The sequence below is a fragment of the Triticum urartu genome, chromosome 4A (assembly GCF_056163025.1).
Source record: "Triticum urartu cultivar PI428250 chromosome 4A, HENAU_Tu73, whole genome shotgun sequence".
Classification (NCBI taxonomy): domain Eukaryota; kingdom Viridiplantae; phylum Streptophyta; class Magnoliopsida; order Poales; family Poaceae; genus Triticum; species Triticum urartu.
In genome coordinates this window covers 25,569,095-25,591,741 of record NC_141876.1, presented here as the reverse complement: position 1 = coordinate 25,591,741, position 22,647 = coordinate 25,569,095, and the positions used below count along the sequence as shown (strand labels likewise).

Here is a 22,647-nt window from a genome sequence, read left to right as displayed (position 1 = left end):
TTTTGGCGGGCGTTGGGAGGAGGGAGGCTTTGATTATTTTCAAGTGAAATATATTCCCGCGCTCCATGGGCGTTGGGAGGAGGAAGGCTTTGATTATTTCCCGCTCTTTCTTTTAGTTGATGAAATAGGCAAATCGCTTGTCTCGATAAAGACAATAAATGCATCAATTCCATGCGACGTAAATTCCCGAGCTCCATGCACCAACTATCGCAATCGACAAAATCCTAGCCACCAAGGTCCTCCGTCATCGTTTCCCATGGTTCCCGCCATCTCCGGCAGCCTATTCGATGATAAGAGGCAGGAAACGCTAAATCTTTGGTTGGTATATAGCATAGGAGTATCGGCGGTGGAGGCTACGTCATTTGGAATGAACATCTACCGGCTTCGTCCCCATCTTGGGTTGGCGTTCGACCCTTTGTAGCCGATATCAAGGAGCTAGTGGTGTGTTTTTTGGTTTCGCCTGCTTTGTCCTATGGTAATCACCATTGTCTTCTCCCTCGCACTTTTGGCAATGAAGCATGGTTTTGATGACATGTCGTGCAAGCAGGTGGTAACCACAATGCGTCAATGGTTCAAGTTTTTCACCTCTTTTGGCGGGTGTTGGGAGGAGGGAGGCTTTGATTATTTTCAAGTGAAATATATTCCCGCGCTCCATGGGCGTTGGGAGGAGGGAGGCTTTGATTATTTCCCGCTCTTTTCTTTTAGTTGATGAAATAGGCAAATCGCTTGTCTCGATAAAGACAATAAATGCATCAATTCCATGTGACGTAAATTCCCGAGCTCCATGCACCAACTATCGCAATCGACAAAATCCTAGCCACCAAGGTCCTCCGTCATCGTTTCCCCTGGTTCCCGCCGTCCCCGTCGACGTATTCGATGATAAGAGGCATGGAACACTAAATCTTTGGTTGGTATATAGCATAGGAGTCTCGGCGGTGGAGGCTACGTCATTTGGAATGAACATCTATCGGCTTCGTCCCCATCTTGGGCTGGCCTTTGACCCTTTGTAGCCGATGTCAAGGAGCTAGTGGTGTTTTGGTTTCGCCTTCTTTGTCCTAAGGTAATCGCCATTGTCTTCTCCCTCACATTTTTGGCAATGAAGCATGGTTTTGATGACCTGCCGTGCAAGCAGGTGGTAACCACAATGCGTCAACGGTTCAAGTTCTTCACCTCTTTTGGCGGGCGACTCATGTAGGTATTCAAGACCTTTGGTGTTAGTATGAGGTATAACCTTTTGTGTTTTTTCTCTTTGATCCGATGTAGCATTTTGCTTCTAATAATCTATAAAAATCAAATGGCTTGTCTAAAAAATCCCAGTGTTCCGAACAAGATCCAGGTCCACTATTAGGGCTCCTTTGGTTCAAAGGAATTTCATATGATTTCCGGAGGATTTGGACCGTTAGGATTTTGTTTCTACTGTAGTCGTTTGATTCGCAGGACTGAAACCCTCAGACTTCTTGATATAATTCGTAGGATTCATTCATACTACATGCTCGAAGGATTTTTTTTTTCATCCATTCAAACTTCTTGATATAATTCGTTTGTGTTTTCTGTGCTATCAAACACTCTTGCATCCAAATTCCTATAGAATACAAGAGGACATGGCACTATTGCTGTGTCTTTTTCTATTCCAGAGTTTTGAGAATCCTAAATACGGTTGATTTTTTTTCAAATGCTAAATCATCTCACCACTAGAGCAGTTGATCGGGCGACCCTCACTCGTCCACACTCCAACAAGTGGCGCTGGCATCCAGGACAAGAAAATAATAAGAGGAAAAAAAAACACTTTGAGCCTCAGCTGGCTTAAAAACTAGTAGCAGTACCCAGTGCAGGTCAAAGACGGCAAGAAGAATCCCAGAGGTGCCACCACGTTCTCCCCCCTCCAGATCGTCGCAGTACATGTCTCTGATCCGGTCGTCTTCGGCCACGGGATAGATTCATAGATAAACTACTACTCCGTGCTAGCAGGTCCAACCCGCCGTGCCATTCTCCTCCCGGTGCCGTCCGTCGCGAGTCTGAAACGAAGACGAGCCAGCCGTGCGGCCGACGCGACTGACGGCCAGCAGCGGCATCCGTCTCGCCGTCCGACCGCGACGCCTCCGGAGAAAAGCCGCCAGAATCTACCACCACTGCCACGTTCTACAAACAAGAGCGGAAAATCTACACGGAGATCTATCCATCTGCCACACGAACCCGCGACGCGGCCAGAGAGGGAGTGATGACACCGCCATCGCTACCGGGAGAGGAGGAGACGAGCTCGCGCAGCGCTGCGCGTCGTCGCCCCCAACGTTCACCACCGATCATTTGCTATACCGATTAATTACGGGCATTATACGCCTTAATGGCGAGGATTTACCAGCGGCCAGCCCAGCATCGCCACTGACCCCAGCCGAGCACCTTTCCTCCTTCCTTTTTATTCGTCTCCCCCTCGACATTCCGCTCGTCTCCTCCGCCTCCGGCCCGTCCGTCCTCTCCACCAAACTCCTCCTCCCTCCTCCCTCCGCCCCCTTCCTAGACCCCTCCTCCCTCTTCCTCTGAGAACCGGCGCTCGCGATCCTGTCGCCATCCTCCGTGTCGACAGATTCCGCCCCGGCGTTCGTTCTTGGCCACCCTCGCTCGCCGCCCCGCCCGGATTCCCGTTCCCGTCGCAATCTGCTGGGGAGTTGTTCTCTTTTGTTCTTTTCCGTTCTTGTTCTTTTCCTCCATGAAACCGGCTCCTCATTCCTCTTCGTCTTCTTCGTGAGAGTGGTTCGGTTGGTTGGTCGGTCGGTCGTTCCACCAGAAATCGCATTGCCCTGTTTCCCGATACTTTTTCCAGTCAAAGAGGAATTTTTGTTGTGCTTTCTTCGGTTCCACGGCGAGTTCTGGCGGCGGGGCCGGCGTGTCCGTCTATCGATCGGTTGCATTCCCTCCGGTCGCCGGGAGACAGAGCCGCGGGGAGATTCGATGGCCTCGGAGCCGGCCGTGGCGTCGGGCGTGTGCGGGAGGAGCGGCCGGGCCGCGCGGCTGCTCGCCCGCGCGCTCCTCGAGTGGATCCTCATCGCGCTGCTCCTCGCCAACGGCGTCTTCTCCTACCTCATCGCCCGCTTCGCCGCCTTCTTCGGCCTGCCGCCGCCCTGCGCGCTCTGCTCCCGCCTCGCCGTCGACAGCCTCTTCGACGCGTCTCGCCCCGGCGCCGAGCCCCTGCGCCGCGTGCTCTGCGACGGGCACGCCGCCGAGGTGTCGCGCCTCGGCTACTGCCGCGCGCACCGCCGCCTCGCCGACGCCGCCGACATGTGCGAGGACTGCGGCGCGGCGGCGCCGTCCGGGAAGGCGCTGCTGTCGTGGATGAGGCGGAGCGAGCTCGGCGAGCGGGACCTCGCCTGCGCCTGCTGCGGCGTCGCGCTCGAGAGCGGCTTCTACTCGCCGCCCTTCCTGCTCCCCACGCCGTCGGCCGCGGCTCACGACCCGGGCCGCGGCTGCGACCAGGACGGCCACGGAGACGTGGTCTTCGTGTCCGAGGACGGCCCTGTGATCGAGCTCTTCGACGAGAAGCCATTGGTGGAGGATGATTCCATCGGTGTCATTTCAGCTCACCGCGCTGGCACTGCCGGCAGCGTTGAGCGACTGGTGCCGCTTGAATCCATCGACTCCTTGGCCGTCGGTGTGCCTGAGCTGTCATCTCACCCCAGTGGTGAAGGGGAGGGAGCAGTTGATCATGTGGCCGTGGAGCAGGACTATGTGGTGCCGGAGAGGAAGGTTAATGCCACCGAGGAGAAATTTTTGGTGGCCTCTGATGCTCAGCACTGTAAGTAATTATTTTTCATTATAAATTTATGAATTTATCCATGCTCTTGCTATAGTAATGACATATCTTTTCAATTGCACATTTATTTACTGTGCCAGCCATGTGCAGTGCATATCTGTTTGTTATGCCAGTGGTTTCAGTGGAGTAGAATAGACAGTACTATTTCTTGCCAATTGTTTCCTGACTATTCTAGATATGATCTTTGAGTGTTCTTACCTAGACTTGTTATGTAAGTCATTTTAGTAAAGTAGAATAGACAGTATTGTTTCTTGCAAATTGTTTTGTGACTATTCTGGAGATGATCTTCCTACCTAGATTTCTTATTTTAGCTGATCCATCCCATGTGATATGCTAGATTTTTAGCATCTGTATTGATGAACCTTTAATGAACTAAAGAATAACTGGAAGTGTCCTTGATAGCATGAAATGGACCTCTTATACACATGCTCTTGCTAATTGCAAGAATAACTGGAAGAATAACCTTATAAGTTCTTTATATCCAATTTATACATGATCTCGCTATAGTAATTACCTATCTTTTCAATTGCTCCACTGCACGTTTATTTACCGTATATCTGTTTGTTATGTAAGTCATTTTACTGAAGTAGAGTAGACAGTATTATTTCTTGCAAATTATTGTGTGACTATTCTGGAGATGGTCTTTAAGTGTTCCTATCTAGACTTCTTATTTTAGGCTTCTAGCTGATCCATTCCATGAGATATGCTAGATTTTAGCATCTGTATTGATGAACCTTTGATGGAACTAAAGAAAAAACGGAAGCGTCCTTGATAGCATGAAATGGACCTCTTAACTAAATAGAAGCGATTCTTGTCAACTAAGGTCCTTTTAGTTGTCAACAATTTTAAGTGCTGATAGTTTTGCTTATTTAACATTAATAAGAGAAAAACATATTGATTTTAAATTTTACACGCAGCTCCTCAGATGAATAATGGATTGAAAGAGATGTCATCATCAGAGGATGAGCAAGTTGAACAGGGCACTGTGGAACATGAATTGTTTTCCATGCCATCTGATACCATGGAGCATGGATTAGTTGTTGACAAATCTGATGGAAATACTGAAGAGGTGCTGGTTCAACAAGCTGGCATAAAGGATGAGTGTGACGCTATGCCAATGGAAGGTGGGCCACATGACGTAGAGGTTTCGAACGAGAACACTGAGGAGAACCAGGTTCAACAAGCTGAGCTGAGTCAGGAATTGGATTCGGTAATGATACATCCCAGGGAGCATGTCGATGAAGAATGTGAAGAGGAGAAAATATCACTGGCCGAGTTGAAACAAGAATTGGACTCCGCGGCACTTGATTCTTGGGAACAAATTACTGAGATTTCAAGTGAGAACATTGAAAACCATGTTGAACAGCCTCAGCTGAACCATTTATCCACTTTTATGGCAGCAGGCGAAGGTAAAATCTTAAGACTATAAGAGTTTGTTTCTACCTGTTTACTGCATTTTGGTTGACTTGTTTAATATGATTGGCAATTTTTGAAACAATTCTTATTATTTTGAACAGATGATATTGAAGTTGATCCAACTGAGGATCTTCTACCAAGCTTGCACCAACTTTCTGATGGGCATTCAATAAGTTCAGACAAATCATCTTCTGACTGCAGTGATGTTGAAGATAAGAGAGTTTCTGATACACCAACTGATATTGAAGATATCAGTTATTTACAGGAATTACCAGACCCTAAAGCAGTGACTGCTGATACGAGGTCTGTTGATTCAAGTGTGGCTAATATGTTCACTGATCTGGAAAGCGTTGAACTGGTGAGTGTTGATCAACTCAAGTCTGCTTTGGGAGCTGCCCACAAGTCATTGAGTACGCTATATGCAGAGCTTGAAAATGAGAGGAGTGCAGCAGCTATAGCTGCTGATGAGACCATGGCAATGATAAATCGCTTGCAAGAACAGAAAGCTGCAATGCAGATGGAGGCGATGCAGTACCAGCGACTTATGGAAGAGCAGTCGGAGTATGATCAAGAAGCACTGCAGAGGCTGAATGATCTAGTTGTAAAGAGAGATAAGGAGAGGCAAGATATGGAGAGGGAGCTTGAACTGTATCGCCACAAGATTCATCTCTATGAGGCGAAGGAGAGGAGGAAAATGTCCAGGCACAAGGCCGATGACCAGAATGGATCATCCTCAGCTTCATCAAGTGCTGAGGACAGTGATGACCTTTCCCAAAGTTTCTATGAGGGCGATGAGTCTGCCCATGGTCTGAATGGAAGCAATGGCAGTAGTCCCACTGATGTTGTTTTACATGAAACTGCTAGTCATATTGTTACACTTGATGGCTCGCTAGCTGACTGTGAGGAAGAGAGGCTCTCCATATTGGATCAGCTGAAAGTGCTAGAGGAGAGGCTTTTTGACCTCGAAGATGAAGAATCTGATAACTTGAAGATGGACAAGCATTTCACAGAAGATAACCATTCAAACGGTGCCTCAAATGGTTTCTCTGATGAGGACGTCACCTTCAAACTTCATGATAGTAGAAAAGGCGTAAGCAATGGAGGAAAGAAGCTCCTCCCTCTGTTTGATGATACTACCATGAGAAATGGGAGTGGCCTCCTAACAAAGCAAGTTACCGTCGCAGATCCTTCAGCAGAAGTCATGCTGGAACGTGCCAAGGAGCAAGATAAGCTGGCGATTGCCAGTGAGATTGATCAAGTCCATGAGCGCTTGCAAGCTCTCGAGGCCGACAAGGAGTTCATAAAGCAGTGCGTGAGGTCCTTGAACAGAGGAGGCAAGGGTTTTGTTCTTCTTCAGGAGATCTTGCAGCATCTTCGGGACCTCAGAAGGATCGAGCAGCGTGCAAGGAACAACTCTGGAGAAATCTCGCCCCACTATCTGCATCCTTACACGGATTAATAAAGGTAAAGAAGCGCGCACTTTTGCTTATTGTCTGCTAAATATTGTATTGCACATGGAGTATGGTACAATCATTGTTTCTTTGTTTAGACCATAAGAGGATTAGTTTAGTGCAACTTTCACAAGTTCATTAATTCCATGCTCAATGGATAGACAGTATACCAACACTTTCCGAAAGGAAGCTATGCACTCCACATTCTCTTTGTACACAATGCTTAAATTTTCACCAAACTTTCCCGCCTAACGCAACCACATTCTGGCCTGATTGATTGTTGTTGCTTACAGATAAGCGCCGAGGCCCGCGATCGTGTTTGTCAGCGACAACGCATCAAGATGGAGATACCAACAATCAGAAAAAGAAAGTTTGCACACCACCGACAGCAACAACAGCGAGTGAAGAGGGAAGTTTGCCGACTAGCTAGCTAGCATAGTCAGGCGAGAAGTTGAGAAGCTGGGCTCTGTCATCTCGGGAGGAGAAGGAGCTCCCCCTTGGGTAGGTCGGGTTCGGCATATCGCCGTCGGAATTCGGACGGCGGATCATGCCGCAACCCTGCCTTGTAAGGTTTTTTTGGTGGACCGCTCTCCCCCCCACGTTGTGTCGTTTAATTTGCAATCTTGTGGGGTTTGTGTTGCGAACTTTTGCCCGAGGGCGAGACGGTTGGTGAGCCGCCCACCCCCCCATGAGGTGTGTTTCGTGGCAGAAATCATGGCTTTGCGAGAGAGCTTCCGGGGTCCATGAATTAATTAACGTGGAACAGGCCAGCGCCAGCTCTATAGGATGAATGAATGAACACAAAAAAAGAAAAGAGAGGACATTTTTTAAAATTTTGGCTGGCCTCAGTGGGCTTTTCCGCTGTATAAATCCCAATAGTTTTATGTGAAATGTGAGGCTGGTTTTGGGTGGTGCTTGGCATGATTGTGTGATGAGGAAGGAGCATTGCTGTGGATGTGGCTCCGGCTTCCCTTTCACTTTTCTCCTTTGATTCTGGGTTTGGGTACTGTCTAGTCTACTAACTAGAGCTTCCTTTTTCACCTTTTGATGATGAGATCCATGGGATGGACGCTGAAAGCAACGGGCCTGCGTTGCATGATTGGGTTTAGCTGTCCAGGATCATCATCATGGACGCGGCTCTGCTCACCGAACAATCTGTTGGTTGCGGTGGACCGGACCGGCCTGCACCAGCCCTACCATGTTGGCATGCAACTCTGCAGTGCAGTGCATACATGAACCTTCTGCTCTGTGCAGTGCATCGTATCTTCTTTTCCGGTGGCACTGCTGCGGGCTGGGCACCGGACAAGAGGAGCCTCTTCTCCCCTTGGATCCATCGAGCGCGTGCCTTGTTTGCCACCGCAATCATCGGATGGTGTTTCGTTAGCGTACAGCCAGCCAGCTCGTCGGATCGGAGGCTGGATGTGTCACCACTCGTACCGTCCCTGTCGATCGAGGGCGGGCCCACGCGTAAGAGGGTGAAACGTCGTGTGCCTTTTTTGTTTTCTTTGAGCAATAATATGTGGAAAAAAAACACCGAAATTACAAAGCAACTCTTTGTTTAAGAAACTTCCAATCTATTCATCTTCGACCATCGCAGTACAAATAACACCAGAGGTAATAAAAATCAGTTTTGCCAAAGCACATCTATGTGTGTGTGCGCGCCATAAGTATTGCACATCTAAGTTCTGTGTCATTGATCTTACGTCGAGATTCGTGTGGGTATTATTTTTCTTCTTATTTTCTTCTTCTTTACACTTGATTCACTCACTTAGATGTGGTATTGCACATCTAGATGTGCCCTAAAAGTTTACAACTAGGTTAACGACGACTACAAGAAAGAAGACATGCCATGCCGCGATCATCAAATAAAACAAAATTTTACTTCGAGGCGTCAAAGCAATGCTATCGCCGTAACGAGCCAGTTCCGGTACCGAGGTCTTTGATTGCGAAGGGTCGAGCAGGTTCACGAGCTGCGTCCGGTCGAGCTGATGCGAGGGAGACGTGTGCTTTGGGTTCAAGCATGGGGTTGATGGAACAGGCCACAACTCGTTCCTGCCTCCTACTGTACGTGAAGACGTGGAGTAGAGCTGGTTGAGGCTATGTTTGATAACAAAGTATTATATAAATCAAAGTATCAAAAACTACAGTAATTTTGCTTATAGGTGTAAGATACCATAGTTTTATCAAAACAAAGTATTTTGCAGTATTCAGAATACATAGGACCTGTTTGGTTGTTGCCGCATAACGCTGTAAATTTTGTTGTTTAGCCGTTATGTTTAAGCACTAAGCAGCTCTGTTTTTAAAAAAGAGGTTTGGGATTCTTTTTTTTATGCAGAGAAAAAACTGCAGTTTGCCCAATACTACAATATTAAAAGCACAGTTGTTAGGGGCAACCAAACAGCTTATTATAAATAAAACCGTGGTAATCTCAAAAATTGTAATATTCTCAAAATATTTAGAAAATACTTTGCTAATCAAATAGTGCCTGATTGGTTTCGTTTGTTCCCGGCGGGACGACACGAGGTGAGGCGGTGGAGGTGAAGTTTGAGCGTGACTGCGCCAACGGCGTGCAACAATTTAGAGGCTGTCACGGAGTCTGACGGCAGGGACGCAGAGACGCTCTCGGACGAATGACAAGATAAAACCGTCGGTTCGATAGTCCAGATCAACCACAACGCACGGTAACAATGGCGTGTTGAGGATGTAAAGGAAAACTCTTTATGTAAACCGACTGATCTTTGCGTTGCGTAAGTCGCGTCCCAAGCCATTCGATTGAGCTCATCATGCGGTATACACGCTTCTCTGTCCCATGGACCCACCCACCCAAGCCGCCTCAACCTTATCCTTCGATGCGAGCATGTGAGCCGCTCGTCTTCTTAAACTGCTCTGCTCTTTCTCTAGATGCATGGCAGCGATGGCTGCTTCCCATCCGCACCCACCAGCACTGCCACACACGATGCTCCAACGCAGCATCCGCCGTTGGAACCGCGCCATCGCCAGCGCCGCGTGCTGCCGTTGCATCCATCGTCCTTGCTGCATCGCAGCATGCGCCGTCGCCGCCGCTGCATCGTAGCAAGCTTTTGCCGTCGCTGCATCGTGTTGTTGCTGCCGTTGCAGCCATCGCCGCCGCGTGTTGTTGCTGCCGTTGCAGCCATCACCGCCGCGTGTTGTTGCTGCATCCGCCATCGTTACCGCGTGCTGTCGTTGCATCCGCTGTCGCCGCCGCTGCATCGCAGCATGCGCCGCCGCGTGCTGTCGCTGGATCTGTCGTTGTCACCGCGTGCTGCGTAGCAGCATCCGCCGCCGTCGCCGCCGCGTGTTGCCGAGGAGCCGGTGCAACGACGAAGCATCGTCAGGTTTGCTGATGCTGCGATGAAGCATTGCCGAGGCGCCGGAGCAGCGACAAAGCATCGTCGGGTTCGTCGGTGCTGCGATGAAGTATTGCCGAGGCGCCGGAGCTGCGACGAAGCATCGTTGGGTTCGCCGGTGCTGCGATGAAACATATCTGAGGCGCCGGAGCTGCGACGAAGCATCGTCGGGTTCACCGGTGCTGCGATGAAGCATTGTCAAGGCGCCGGTGCTGCGATGAAACATTGCCGAGGCACCGAAGCTGCGACGAAGCATCCTCGGGTTCGCCGGTGCTGCGATGAAGTATTTGTCGAGGCTCCGGTGCTGCGTTGGAGCATCGCCGGGCGGCCAGCCGGCCAGTGTTGCGTCTGTGACCGATGGCGGGGTTGCTGTAACCAGACGAGACTCCGGCAAACGGCAGCGCTTCATTGCCTGCTGAGGAGGGGGCTGCTGCTTCCAACAACTAAGCACTGCGAGAGAAGAATACGAAGGAAGAAGAGGAAGAAGCATTGTTGAGAGCCTACGATCTAACGGCCACCTACGTCTAAATCAGACGGCTGCGCATGGGCTGATCTTTTCTAAGATCAGCCGGCTTACGCCTAGCAGCCGCCGGATGTAAACGGCACTATTGCTAGAGCCTAGCGTGTGAGCAGGTGTGGTGTATAGCATTTGCATGCATGCGGGATATCTTGCACTAACAAAAAAAAGTTTGCCTTCTGTAAAAATATACGGTACTCCTTACCATCTACTTTCTCCGTCCCATAATTTAAGACGTTTTTTCGCACTACACTGATATACTTCCTCCGTTCGGAATTACTTGTCTCAGAAATGGATGTATTTAGAACTAAAATACATCTAGATACATCCATTTTTGAGACAAGTAATTTCGAACGGAAGGAGTATTATTTGTCGAAGGGGGTACGTTATTGAAGTACTCTTGATTTTTTCTATTTGCCACCGTGATTTAATACTATGTATGTTCTGTGGAAGTTTCTTAGAACAACATGCTGCCATCAAGCCCATGAGCCGATGGGTCGTGTTGGTTTGTCTTTCAACCTGTCAGTGTCACCCCTAGCTATATCTTCACTGCTGTGTCTTGATTTGCCCATGAGGCCATGACGACAACAACAACAATGTGAGTAGAATGTAGATTGTCTCGTGCATCCATGTGTTGGATTGACGTCTAAGTAACAATATCATTCGTTGAGAAGGAAATAGAGAAACCTTGTTTGTGTCCAACTTAGCATTAGTGTCACGGTTTATGGCTTAGTCCTGGCGAGTTGATCTGATAAAACTCATCATCATGTAAATACTAATAGAATGCCCGTGCGTTGCTACGGGCTCTTTGTATATAATAATAGTTCAACATTAGTTGTGTATAATATATACTTTACCCTCATATTAATTATGCTTATGCATCATTGTCGACCTTTTTTGATGTAAAGACCCTCTTTCTCACTCTGTCTCTCATCTCCAACACTCTTCTTTCTCTCTCTCTCTCTCTCCATCCATTTCCCTATTGTGCCCTCATCTTCTCCATCCTCTCAAATTCTCTCAATCAGTTTTTTAAGTGTTCGACTATACACAAAATAATATTTTTTCAGTGTAATATTTTCAGGACTAATAGCATCTTCAATAGACGGTCCATATGTAAAAATAACCAACATTTGAATCTTCTGAGGCAAAAAATATCTCTCCAACAGACGGTCTATATGCAAAAATAAATAAATACATTTCCGCCTTCACGAGATGTAAATTACAACACCTCGCGGTGCAAATTTACATCTCCGGAGTGCCACATGTCGTCCATCGGAATGGGTCTCACCCGATAGCCTCGTTCCCTGATGAGATTTATTTTTTATGATTTACACATTAATTTTCTTAAAATCGGTTATTTGTTTCCTAATTAATGTGATTGAGCGATTTTTCTTAAAATCATTTATTTGTTTTCTAATTGATGTGATTGAGCGATTTAAGGTAATGTTAATTAAATTAGATTTGATCTTTAGAGATTGATCGTTGTTGATTATACATTACTAAATAATTTGCGTCAGCATGGAAAATTCTGATATGTTCAGATTTCTTTCATTGTGTGAGAGGGTGACGCGAAAATAAACCGTTGAAGTGGGGAGGGGATGAAAAAAATCTACGAAAAAAACCCAGTGAAAATGGGATGGGACGAAAAAACCCGAAACAGAGACTACCAACTGCTCCATTAGAAGTAAATAAAATAGAATGAAGACCATGAGAAAGAAACCAGATGGAAACCCCGCCAATGCAAAGGAATACTATACATTTTGATTTTAGAAGGAGAAGAAAAATAAATAAAAAAGACCCATGGAAATCGAGGGTTCTCATCTATTCGACGTCACTAAGGAGAACACCCAAGAGCCAAAGATGAGCGTAGGGGAGATGGATTCACAGACGTGCTTCCAGTCACGGTGTCTTTGGTACCTAGGGTTGGTAGCTCTAACCAACTAGCACTGTGAAACTGCTTTTTTTCTTTGTAAACTGTTGTTGTTCTATTTGTTAAGTCACCATATGAATATATTGTGCAAATATCCTCCATCATGGGTGTAAGATATTGATTTGGTGTTGCGAGTGTTGATACATTTTTGATAAATTTGGTCAAAGTTCATAAAGTTTGATTTAAGACTAGACTGATATGAGTAATAATGTCAAATGGAGAGGGCATGCTTTGTGGAAGTTCCTTCTAGAAATATCCCAATTCTCTAGTACCCACCTTTCCCGCCGGATTATTAGTCCGGAGGGACATTTTGGTAAGATCAGGGCACAAGGGGGGTGGCTTTCCTGTTTCAAATTTGCCCCATTAGCGCGCTAGAATCACTTGGCATTAGGTAGTAAATATCCTGTAAGTGCATCTAGTGCCGTCTCTAGTTGGTTTTGGAGTATTGACGACAAACCTAGTTGAGGGACTAATGTGTTTGTGAGAATTGCAGGATAACACAGGTAGAAGTCCCTCATTGATTCGGTTTTCCTACCAGAGATGACCCCTAACAAATGTATGAAGACATTGATGTCAAAGGTGGTATATGAAGATATTCACATTGAAGACTATGACAAGAGAAGACATCGCATGAAGCCTATGGAGCTCAAAGACTTAGATCTTTCGTAGTTCTTTTTCTTCTTTGTTGAGTCATAGGAACCACCGTACTATTAAGTGGGGTCCAAGAGAACCAGTCAGAATGACTGAAGTGATGCTTAACCAAAACCTATGTCTTCGAGTGAAGACTATGAGAGCGAATCTTGTCCAGAGTTGGACAAGTCAGCTTTGCTTGTAGCCCAAGTAAAGTTGCCGTGTGAGTTTGAAATCTGACCGTTGGAACACGTGTCAGTTCCTTAGTGACTCAGGGTCATTTCGGACAAATCAGGTCGGGTTGCCTAGTGGCTATAAATAGCCCACCCCCTACAACCATAAATGGTTGGCTGCTCAGAGTTAGTATACGGCTTTTGTCGTTTGAGAGCAACCCACCTCGAAGCCTTTGAGAGAGAATTCCTTGCGAGGATAAAGCCCTAACCACCCAGAGCCAAAGAGAATTAGGCATCACTTAAGTGTTCTTGTCTGTGTGATCTGAAGACTTATTACACTTGAGGACTGTGAATCCTCCAGCCGGTTAGGCGTCGCGTTCTGAGCATCCAAGAGACATTGTGGATCGCCGGTGAACGAAGTCTGTGAAGGTTTGTGAGTCTACCTTGAAGACTTACCAGAGTGATTGGGCGAGGTCTGTGTGACCTTAGCTCAAGGGGAATACGGTGAGGATTGGGTGTCCTAAGCTGCGTGTTCAGGACTGGGTGTCCGGGACTGTGTGTCCTCAGGTTTAAATACCTAGCCGCCCTAACCAGACGTACAGTTGTCACAACAACTGGAACTGGTCCAACAAATCATTGTCTTCAACGTGTCACTGGTTTCATCCTTTCCTTCCCTTTACTTACTGTTGGTCCTTGTGAAGTCATAGTATGATTGCACTATCTTTTATCTTCACTGAGTGACTGCGTGTTCTGTTTGGCTTCATAATATCTTCCTACCTGATCCTTACTACATTGCTGCTATTAGTCATTGTGCTTTCACTCCATTGAATATTTGATTATGGTTTGCCTAGTGTAGTCTACCTTCCGCTGCATGGTAATATGTTTATTTCTATCATTCGTCTTCATAACTTCCACGTTTTGAAGACTTTCATAAAAATCGCCTATTCACCCCCCCCTCTAGTCGATATAACGCACTTTCATATCCCAACAATTAATATCGCCTCTCTTGCACGAGTCCCTCCCTCGCGTGCGCACACTTGCCACACTTGCATGGGCCCATGCATGTCATATTGCCTTTCGTGGACTTGTTTATCATACAAATAGAAACCCAACGTTCCTTTTTGAAGTTTTACCAAGATGGAACCATGATTTGGAGAGAAAGGCGCCATTCCCGAGTTTTGCAAAGATGGTGCTAGGGTTTGAATTGTGGAGTACACCATCTCTCGTTATAAGTCTAGCCAGCTTCTTCATATTCTTCCAATGCTCTTTGTTTTCTAAAGCATTGCTTCCTGGCGATCTTAACAAGTTCATGTCAAAGGTGGCCTCGAAGCTGGCAAAGGGGATGGGAGTGGTGGCCGATTGTCCACCACCAACGTAGTAGACAATGTCGTGTACACAATGGAGTCGACCAGCTACATCTCGGTCTTACTTGGCTTGTGTGACATCATAGGCTCATTGGATGGTGGCGGTGGAGCTCGGGAGCCAGTTCTAAGCCTTGTTGGGCATGACCCAGTGTAGAGTAGTCGTGTGCGTGCAATAATATGCATATTTTAGTTATAAATTTAATATGCCTCTATCATGCGCATTAGGCATATTTTAATCCAAATTTAATAGTTATAGATTACACATGTGAAAAGGACATCTAAAACCCTAGGTGGGAGGGAGGCCCGCCTCTCCTTGAGAGTGAGTTAAGCGGGTTATTGGCCCATTAACACATACTGTGCCTAGCCAGCCTCTTCATATTCCAAATTTAATAGTTAGGTGCCAGGATTTGAATTTTGGAGTACACCATTTCTCATTATAGGTCTAGCCAGTCTCTTCGTGTTCTTTCAATCCTTTTCTTTTTTCTAAAGCATTGCTTCCCTGCGATCTTAATAAGTTCATGTCAAAAGGTGGCCTTGTGACCCACAAAAGGGTGTGGGAGCGGCGACTGATTGTCCACCGCCAACGTAGTAGATGACATTGTGGTACACAATGAACCTGACCAGCTACTTCTCGGTCTTATCTGGTGTGGGTGCGAGTGGATAGCATTCGGCTTGTGTGACATCATATGCTTATCGGATGGTGGCGGTGGAGCCTATGAGCCAGTTCTAGGGCTTGTTGGACACGAGCGGGTGTTGAGTAGGCAGCGTGCCTGCAACAATAGGCATATTTTAGTCATAAATTTAATATGCCTCTATCATGAGTAGTAGACATATTTTAATTCAAAATTTAATAGTTGTAGATTACAGATGTGAAAAGGACGTCTAAAATCCTAGGCATGAGGAAGCCTGCCTCTCCTTAAGAGTGACTTAAGTGGGTTAGTGGCCCATTAACACATACATTTTCAAAAAATAAACATTTAACTACATTTTTTAAAACAAAAATATATTCAAGACCAAATTAAATAAAAATATTGAAAATCATTTTCATAGGCCAAGAATAAAAGTCTCGTATTACTATTGCCATACTCAAAGGAACCGAATGCTACTTGGTTAGGGAGATCTTTTACGAACCTGGCGCAAATAACATTTTGCAGACTAATGTGGGCAAATGGGAGGGTCGGGATTTCTTGGCATGGAACTGGAACGCAAATGGAATTTTCTTTGCTAAGTAGGGTATGAATATTTCATAATCAGTACGGACACCAAGGGTGGATATTCATCTAACCTTAAAAACCATAAATGCTGGCTGAAACTATGGAGTGTGAATGCTCCTAAAAAATGAAGATCCATGCTTGGCTTGTCACCCTTTGAAGTGTGGCTGTGGGCGCAGAACTGGCCAGGAGGAAAATAAATTTAATGTGAACTATTATTTGTTTCCATTGGTCATGTATTAAAAATGTTCACGAATAAATCACACACCAAATTTGTGCAATATGTAAAACTATTTGTTGGGACTAGTATATGTGGACATGTTCATTGAAAAAAGATGTTCATTACTATCAATATTTTTTGTGTATCTTGAAGAGTAATATGACAATACATTCTAGAACAAATATGCATGTATTTAAAAATAAAAAATGCTCACGACTTCAATAATAAAATGATCGTGTATATTAGAAAAGATCTTCATGTACTCAGCACTAAAATAAAAAACCTTTTAAAATAAAAATAGAATATAAAAACACAACAAAATAGAAATAAAAACTACTTCCTTCTCACACTCAACAACGACTGGGTGGCTTCGGCGAGGGAGAGACATCATCAGCGGCGCGCCATCGACCGGTTCAGGACGAAGAACATAACCCGCAGGACTTTGATCTATTTTCAGGCGTATGTACCACCAGTTTGATCAATAAATCCGAAGCCTCTTTCGGATATAGAGAAAAAAAATGGCAAAGTACCTAGTTATTGGGCTGGCCCAATAGCACCACGCTCCAGGCTGATTCCGATCTAATGCGGCCCGGCCCGAATTCCTCTTACGGCCCAAGCTCCACTAGGTCGGTTTTCTCTTTGGAGGAACAGTCAGTCTCGTATGCAACCTGATCTTTTTTTCCCCACCTGTGGGCAAACCCTCCCCCAGCCTGCACGCATCGGCACGGCATCTCCTCGCTCTGCCGCGCCGCCGCCGCCGCCATGAAGCGCTCCTTCGACGCCATGGAGGCGAAGCCGGTGTTCCTCTCCAAGGAGGAGCGCCAGCGCCTCGCGCTCGAGCGCCGCCAGGCGGCCGTCGCTGACCAGCGCCGCTCCGCGCTCGACATCCTCCAGTCGCTCCCGCGGCCCCCTCCGCCGCCTCCCCCGTCCGGCGCCCCCCGAGACTCCTCCTCGTCCCACCGCGACCCCTCCGACCGGGACAGGGGCGACAGGGGGGACAGGGACAGGGACCGGGACCGGGACCGGGACCGCCGCCGCGACGACGACTCCCGCCGGGACCGAGATCGGGATCGCGACCGCGACCGCGACGAGCCTTCCCGCCGGGACCGGGACCGTGACCGCGACCGGGACAGGGAGCACCGGGACAGGGAGCGCGGGGAGCGGGACAAGGACCGGGAGAAGGACCGGCTGGAGAAGATGGCGGAGAGGGAGCGGGAGAAGGAGCTGGAGGCCATCAAGGAGCAGTACCTGGGGTCCAAGAAGCCCAAGAAGCGGGTCATCAAGCCCTCGGAGAAGTTCCGCTTCTCCTTCGACTGGGAGAACACCGAGGACACCAGCCGCGACATGAACATGCTCTACCAGGCGCCGCACGAGGCCCGCCTGCTCTACGGCCGCGGCTTCCTCGCCGGCATTGACCGGCGCGAGCAGAAGAAGGCGGCCGCCGTGTTTGAGAAGGAGACCCGTGCCGAGCAGCGCCGCAAGTTCGGCGTGGAGGACCGGCCTGAGGATGATGTGGCTGATAAGAAGAAGGCTGCCGCCGCGGAGATGTATGATGCCTTCGACATGCGGGTGGACAGGCACTGGTCTGAGAAGGGCATCGAGGAGATGACGGAGCGGGATTGGCGTATTTTCCGGGAGGACTTCAATATCTCCTACAAGGGGTCTCGCATACCCCGGCCGATGCGCAACTGGCCTGAGAGCAAGCTTGGGACTGAGCTGCTTCGTGCTATTGAGAAGGTTGGGTACAAGAAACCGTCACCGATCCAGATGGCTGCCATTCCACTTGGTCTCCAGCAGCGTGATGTCATTGGTATTGCAGAGACAGGTTCGGGCAAGACTGCCGCTTTTGTGCTTCCTATGCTGTCATACATTACTCGCCTGCCGCCTATAAGCGAGGACAATGAGGCCGAGGGTCCTTATGCTGTTGTCATGGCACCTACTCGTGAGCTTGCTCAACAGATTGAGGAAGAGACGGTGAAGTTTGCAACCTATCTAGGCATTAAAGTCGTTTCCATTGTTGGTGGTCAGTCGATTGAGGAGCAAGGTTTCAAGATCAGACAGGGCTGTGAAGTTGTAATTGCAACGCCTGGTCGGCTTCTTGATTGTCTGGAGAGAAGGTATGCTGTGCTCAACCAGTGCAACTATGTTGTACTTGACGAGGCTGATAGGATGATTGATATGGGATTTGAGCCACAGGTTGTTGGTGTCCTTGATGCCATGCCGTCAAGTAACCTGAAACCTGAGAATGAGGAAGAGGAACTGGATGAGAAGAGGATTTACAGGACAACTTATATGTTCAGTGCCACCATGCCACCTGCTGTTGAGCGCCTTGCTAGGAAGTACCTCCGGAACCCAGTTGTCGTCACAATTGGTACAGCTGGCAAGGCCACAGATCTGATAACTCAAAATGTGATCATGGTGAAGGAGTCAGAGAAGATGTCACGACTCCAGAAGATACTCACAGATCTTGGGGACAAGACGGCCATTGTGTTCTGCAACACAAAGAAGTCAGCAGACAACCGTGCTAAGGATCTGGACAAGGCAGGTTTCCGCGTCACAGCACTGCATGGAGGGAAGTCACAAGATCAGAGGGAGATCAGCCTTGATGGATTTAGGAACCGCAGGTTCAATGTTCTTGTAGCGACTGATGTTGCAGGGCGTGGTATTGATATTCCTGATGTCGCTCATGTTATTAACTATGAGATGCCTAGTTCAGTTGATACATACACACATCGCATCGGAAGAACAGGGCGTGCAGGAAAGAAGGGACTTGCAACTTCATTCTTGACTCTGGATAACACTGATATTTTCTTCGATCTGAAACAGATGCTTACTCAGAGCAATAGTCCCGTCCCTCCAGAACTTGCTAGGCATGAGGCGTCGAAGTTTAAGCCAGGATCGGTTCCCGATAGACCTCCAAGAAGAAATGACACCGTCTATGCATCTCACTGAAGCAATCTGCTGCAGAAGAGGCGGAGATCCTTCTTGGGTACAATTCAGGGCCACCTTCTACTGTGTCGAGATTTAGTACTTATGAGGTACAAACATGATAACAATTGAACCATTATCCTTTCCTGTTTGCAAACCAGCCTTTCTATTTTCTGTAACCTAAGTATATTCGGATATTTCTGTGATGATTCAGAACTGGACCTATGTATCTTATTGTACTGTGGGTGCCATAATGCAACTGTCATGCCCAAACATCGACTGCTTTTGAAGTGTTTTTTGCAGGTTAAACAAACTGAGTTTATTTTTTGTACAGCCAGTTAATTTCTCCAGATTCATTTTCTATCATTTTTGCAGAGGGCAAATGCTCAATCTTGATCTTCATTGTGGAGATTTATGTGGTTCTTTCAACATTAGTCTCAAGAGGTGCCAACTTTCTTATTTTCCTTTTTTGTTATGCACTTCAGTATTCAGTTGTAGAGCTATGTATTTCTTTTTAAGTAAGCTATAATAAAATGAGATTTGAAATGACCGAGCTACCATGTCAAAAAAACATTCCGATTGTGTTAGGTCTCATTATAATTTTATTATACACTTCATTCAAGAATGGATAGAAAGTGCTTTTGTTTGGCTAAACTTCTGAGTTCTAGACAATGATTATGAATGTGCACAGGTGCTGAAGCCTGTTGAATAACTAACCTTAGATCAATGGCTATGGTAGAAATATAGTCATTCTTTGTTCTTTCTATGGATTGAATTTTTTGAGAGAGCACAGCTAGAGTTAAGTGTTTATATGTAGTCATATGAGAGCAGTTAAGATAGTTGATCGTACTGCTGAAACCAAAGAAATTGTGCTAGATAACCTAATCTGTTGTGTGTTTATGATGTAAAATCCCAGATATGTTTTGTGGAAGATCAGATCCTAGGTGTTTGTGGGCTTGTACCAATGATCGGTGATGTGGCCATATACTTTTGATTTAGAAATTGCACACCCACTGTTGCCTGTTAAACAAAAGGTATACTTGCTAATATTTGCAAGTTTTCTTATCTTCAGTGAAGAAATGATGGCATTTTTAAGATATATCCTATTTTTCAACTATAGTCCTTCCACACCATGGGACCCCCAGCTGGAAACCCTGAAACCCCCCAGTCCCTTTCTGTCTCACATTATCACCACATTGTGTGGGCTTCACCTTGCACCCACACGCCCCATGAGACATGATGATTTTTAATGATTTCAAGGCCATTTTGAGTGAGCAGTAGTTGTCTTGGTAGTCTTAAATAACTCATGTGGAATACTGCTTCTCTTCCAAAATATTTGAAGTACTAGGTTTCTCTAAGTCAAACTTCCTCAAGTTTGACCAAGTTTATAGGAAAAATTATTGATATCCACAAAATCAAATATATATAGTATGAAGTTATATTTATGATTAATTAATTGAAACTAATTTGGCATTGTGGGTGTTGGTATATTTTTCTGTAGACTTGGTCAAACATAAAGAAGTTTGACTTATAAACCTAGAAATTCAAGTATTTTGTAACGGAGTATATATCTCTTAACATAGGAAACGAACAACAGATGGTCATGCTAATGGTATTGAAGAGGACATTTGCAGTGTGCACAGTGGCATAAAAAATGACGTTTGCGGTGGCATAGGCATAATATCAGTGTTTCAGTTGATCCATTTGTTAACAGTTTCAGCTAAAATGTCTTAAAACCATTCTTTTTGATTTTAACTATTGTCAATTATTATTGTAATCTAGAATACGCTTACTCAGATGTTCCGGTGGGAGCATGCTTGTTTTAAAGGTGCTGAACATTTGTAGGTTTGTAAGCTCATTTGAATTTAATCTGCCTTCCCATTCTAGTGCTCTAAATATAGTACCTTTTCACGCGTAGGCATCCAATAATCAAATTCTGGGCATGTTGCTGAGGATGTGTGTTCTGCTGTGGATCATTATGGAGGACCCAATCATCAAATGCCTAGCGTATAGGAAGGGATATCAGATGTGTGTGGACTGTGGTGTCTTGGGTAGTTAGTGAAATATGCCAGAGGGGCTGCTCCGATATAGCCAGAATGATGCAGCCCTCAGGGATGGCATGCCACTGAAAGCTCCCTCTGTAAAGAAATATAAGAGATTTACAGAGGGAGTATCTCTTAAAATGCACCAAGCAAATTAAGCAATACAATAACGCTACATAATCAAATGTGATAAGCATTTTGTAACACCCACAAGCTTTGTGCCCTGTTTCTAAGTTACGTTCTGATGATGGAACTGTTGCTGTCTATACCCTTGTACTGTTTCTAACCTGATTTGCTTATTATGTTGTTTCAAACCACCTGGCTGCTTGTTATGTGTTTAGACTTATTAGAGTTGATTTTGTGTAAATGAATTTGATACTGTGAGTTTGTGGCACACTCAGATGTTGTTTTGTGTTTTGTCATAACTTGGAAGGGAAAGCAGGGTGAGCACGACAGCAGCTGCATTTCACATCACCCTAGCATCAGCAACCCCAACTCCTTGTCCGCTTCCATGGATATATTGTGAAGGTTGGCACTGAATTTGACAGAAGCATCTTACTAGGTTGTGGATTTCAAGGGGTGATGTAGTGCAGATTAGCTGAGCAAATTCGGAGGTATGGTGAGTTCTCCGATGAAATTGGCCAGCCCTGTTGAATTCTCTTAACTAGTTGGTAGTCAGTCCTATCTGTACGTGATGTGAAGTAGATCGTGAGTTCCAGTTTGGCTATCTGGAACCTTGGCGTCGTGTAACTTTGATCAACGTCTATCTGGAACCTGGTGTTCTGTCGTAGCATCGATTGTGGGTGTGTACACGTGTGTGCACCATGACACGTGCCTCCGCCGGGGAACAAACGCCTGCCACCATGGCTTGGTTTCTCCCTTCTTTGGTGCAAACACCGCTCAACGCCAGTACAAAAGCAAACAGCCGCCATGCGGTCACCATTCTGTCATGTGTTATGCAGAGCACCGATCGCCGTTCAGAGCATCGATCCGCCATGGCGAGCACCGTAGTGAACCGCATGACAAGATGCGCGCCAGGGACGTGGGGAAAGTGGCCCGCCGAGGCCGGCGACTCGCTGCCGCCGCCGGCGTCGAGCTGCGCACCGCGCTGTGCGGCAAGTTCCAGCGTTACCACAGATCCTGGCGCTTTGCAGGTTCATTCAGGTTCTGCTGCATGGTGTACTATGCTGCTTCTTCTGCCTCGGGTGTCCATCGTCGTCGGTTGTTAAGAGGGAGTGTGATTTGCTGCTTTGCAGGTTGTGGAGTGGAACAAGCAACTGCTACGGTGTCTTAAGTCTGAATAATATTAAACTGCTACTGCGTCAAGTCTTTTTTAACCGAAATACTGCTTATAAGGGTGCGTTTGTTTACAAAGTATTTTTGCAGTTTTCAGGAAATACTGTGGTTTCTGAAAATACTTTGGTATTACATACGTTGAGGTGTTTGGGTAAAACAAAAGCAGAAGTTTCATAAACTGCAGTATGCCAAAAACTGTGGTTATTTTGCAGTATCTAAAAAAGTGGTCCAGACCTCTGTTTCCTAAACAGAAGCGAGAGAAGTCATTGAAGAGAGCGCACTTGACGTTCCTGTCT

General features: G+C 46.5%; 2 protein-coding genes across 9 annotated transcripts; both read left to right on the top strand.

The window, feature by feature from the left end:
* The first annotated feature begins 1,872 nt into the window (after positions 1–1,872).
* LOC125550378 (myosin-binding protein 3) lies at positions 1,873–7,593 on the top strand. Its single transcript, XM_048713362.2, has 4 exons — positions 1,873–3,787; positions 4,723–5,214; positions 5,323–6,685; positions 6,966–7,593. The coding sequence occupies exons 1-3, from the start codon at positions 2,947–2,949 to the stop codon at positions 6,678–6,680; spliced, it is 2,691 nt and encodes an 896-aa protein (XP_048569319.2). The 5' UTR covers positions 1,873–2,946; the 3' UTR covers positions 6,681–6,685; positions 6,966–7,593.
* Positions 7,594–16,752: 9,159 nt separating this feature from the next.
* Positions 16,753–21,819, top strand: LOC125550380 (P-loop containing nucleoside triphosphate hydrolases superfamily protein). 8 transcript variants are annotated; one of them, XM_087517591.1, is made up of 4 exons: positions 16,753–19,123; positions 19,389–19,457; positions 20,796–20,841; positions 20,932–21,319. In XM_087517591.1, the coding sequence occupies exon 1, from the start codon at positions 16,848–16,850 to the stop codon at positions 19,035–19,037; it is 2,190 nt and encodes a 729-aa protein (XP_087373717.1). In that variant the 5' UTR covers positions 16,753–16,847; the 3' UTR covers positions 19,038–19,123; positions 19,389–19,457; positions 20,796–20,841; positions 20,932–21,319. The 8 variants fall into 8 exon arrangements, with proteins under 8 accessions (XP_087373717.1, XP_087373716.1, XP_087373715.1 ...); XM_087517590.1 differs by lacking the exon at positions 20,796–20,841 and adding an exon at positions 19,228–19,316; XM_087517589.1 differs by adding an exon at positions 19,228–19,316 and having other exon boundaries at positions 19,930–21,319.
* Positions 21,820–22,647: the final 828 nt, after the last annotated feature.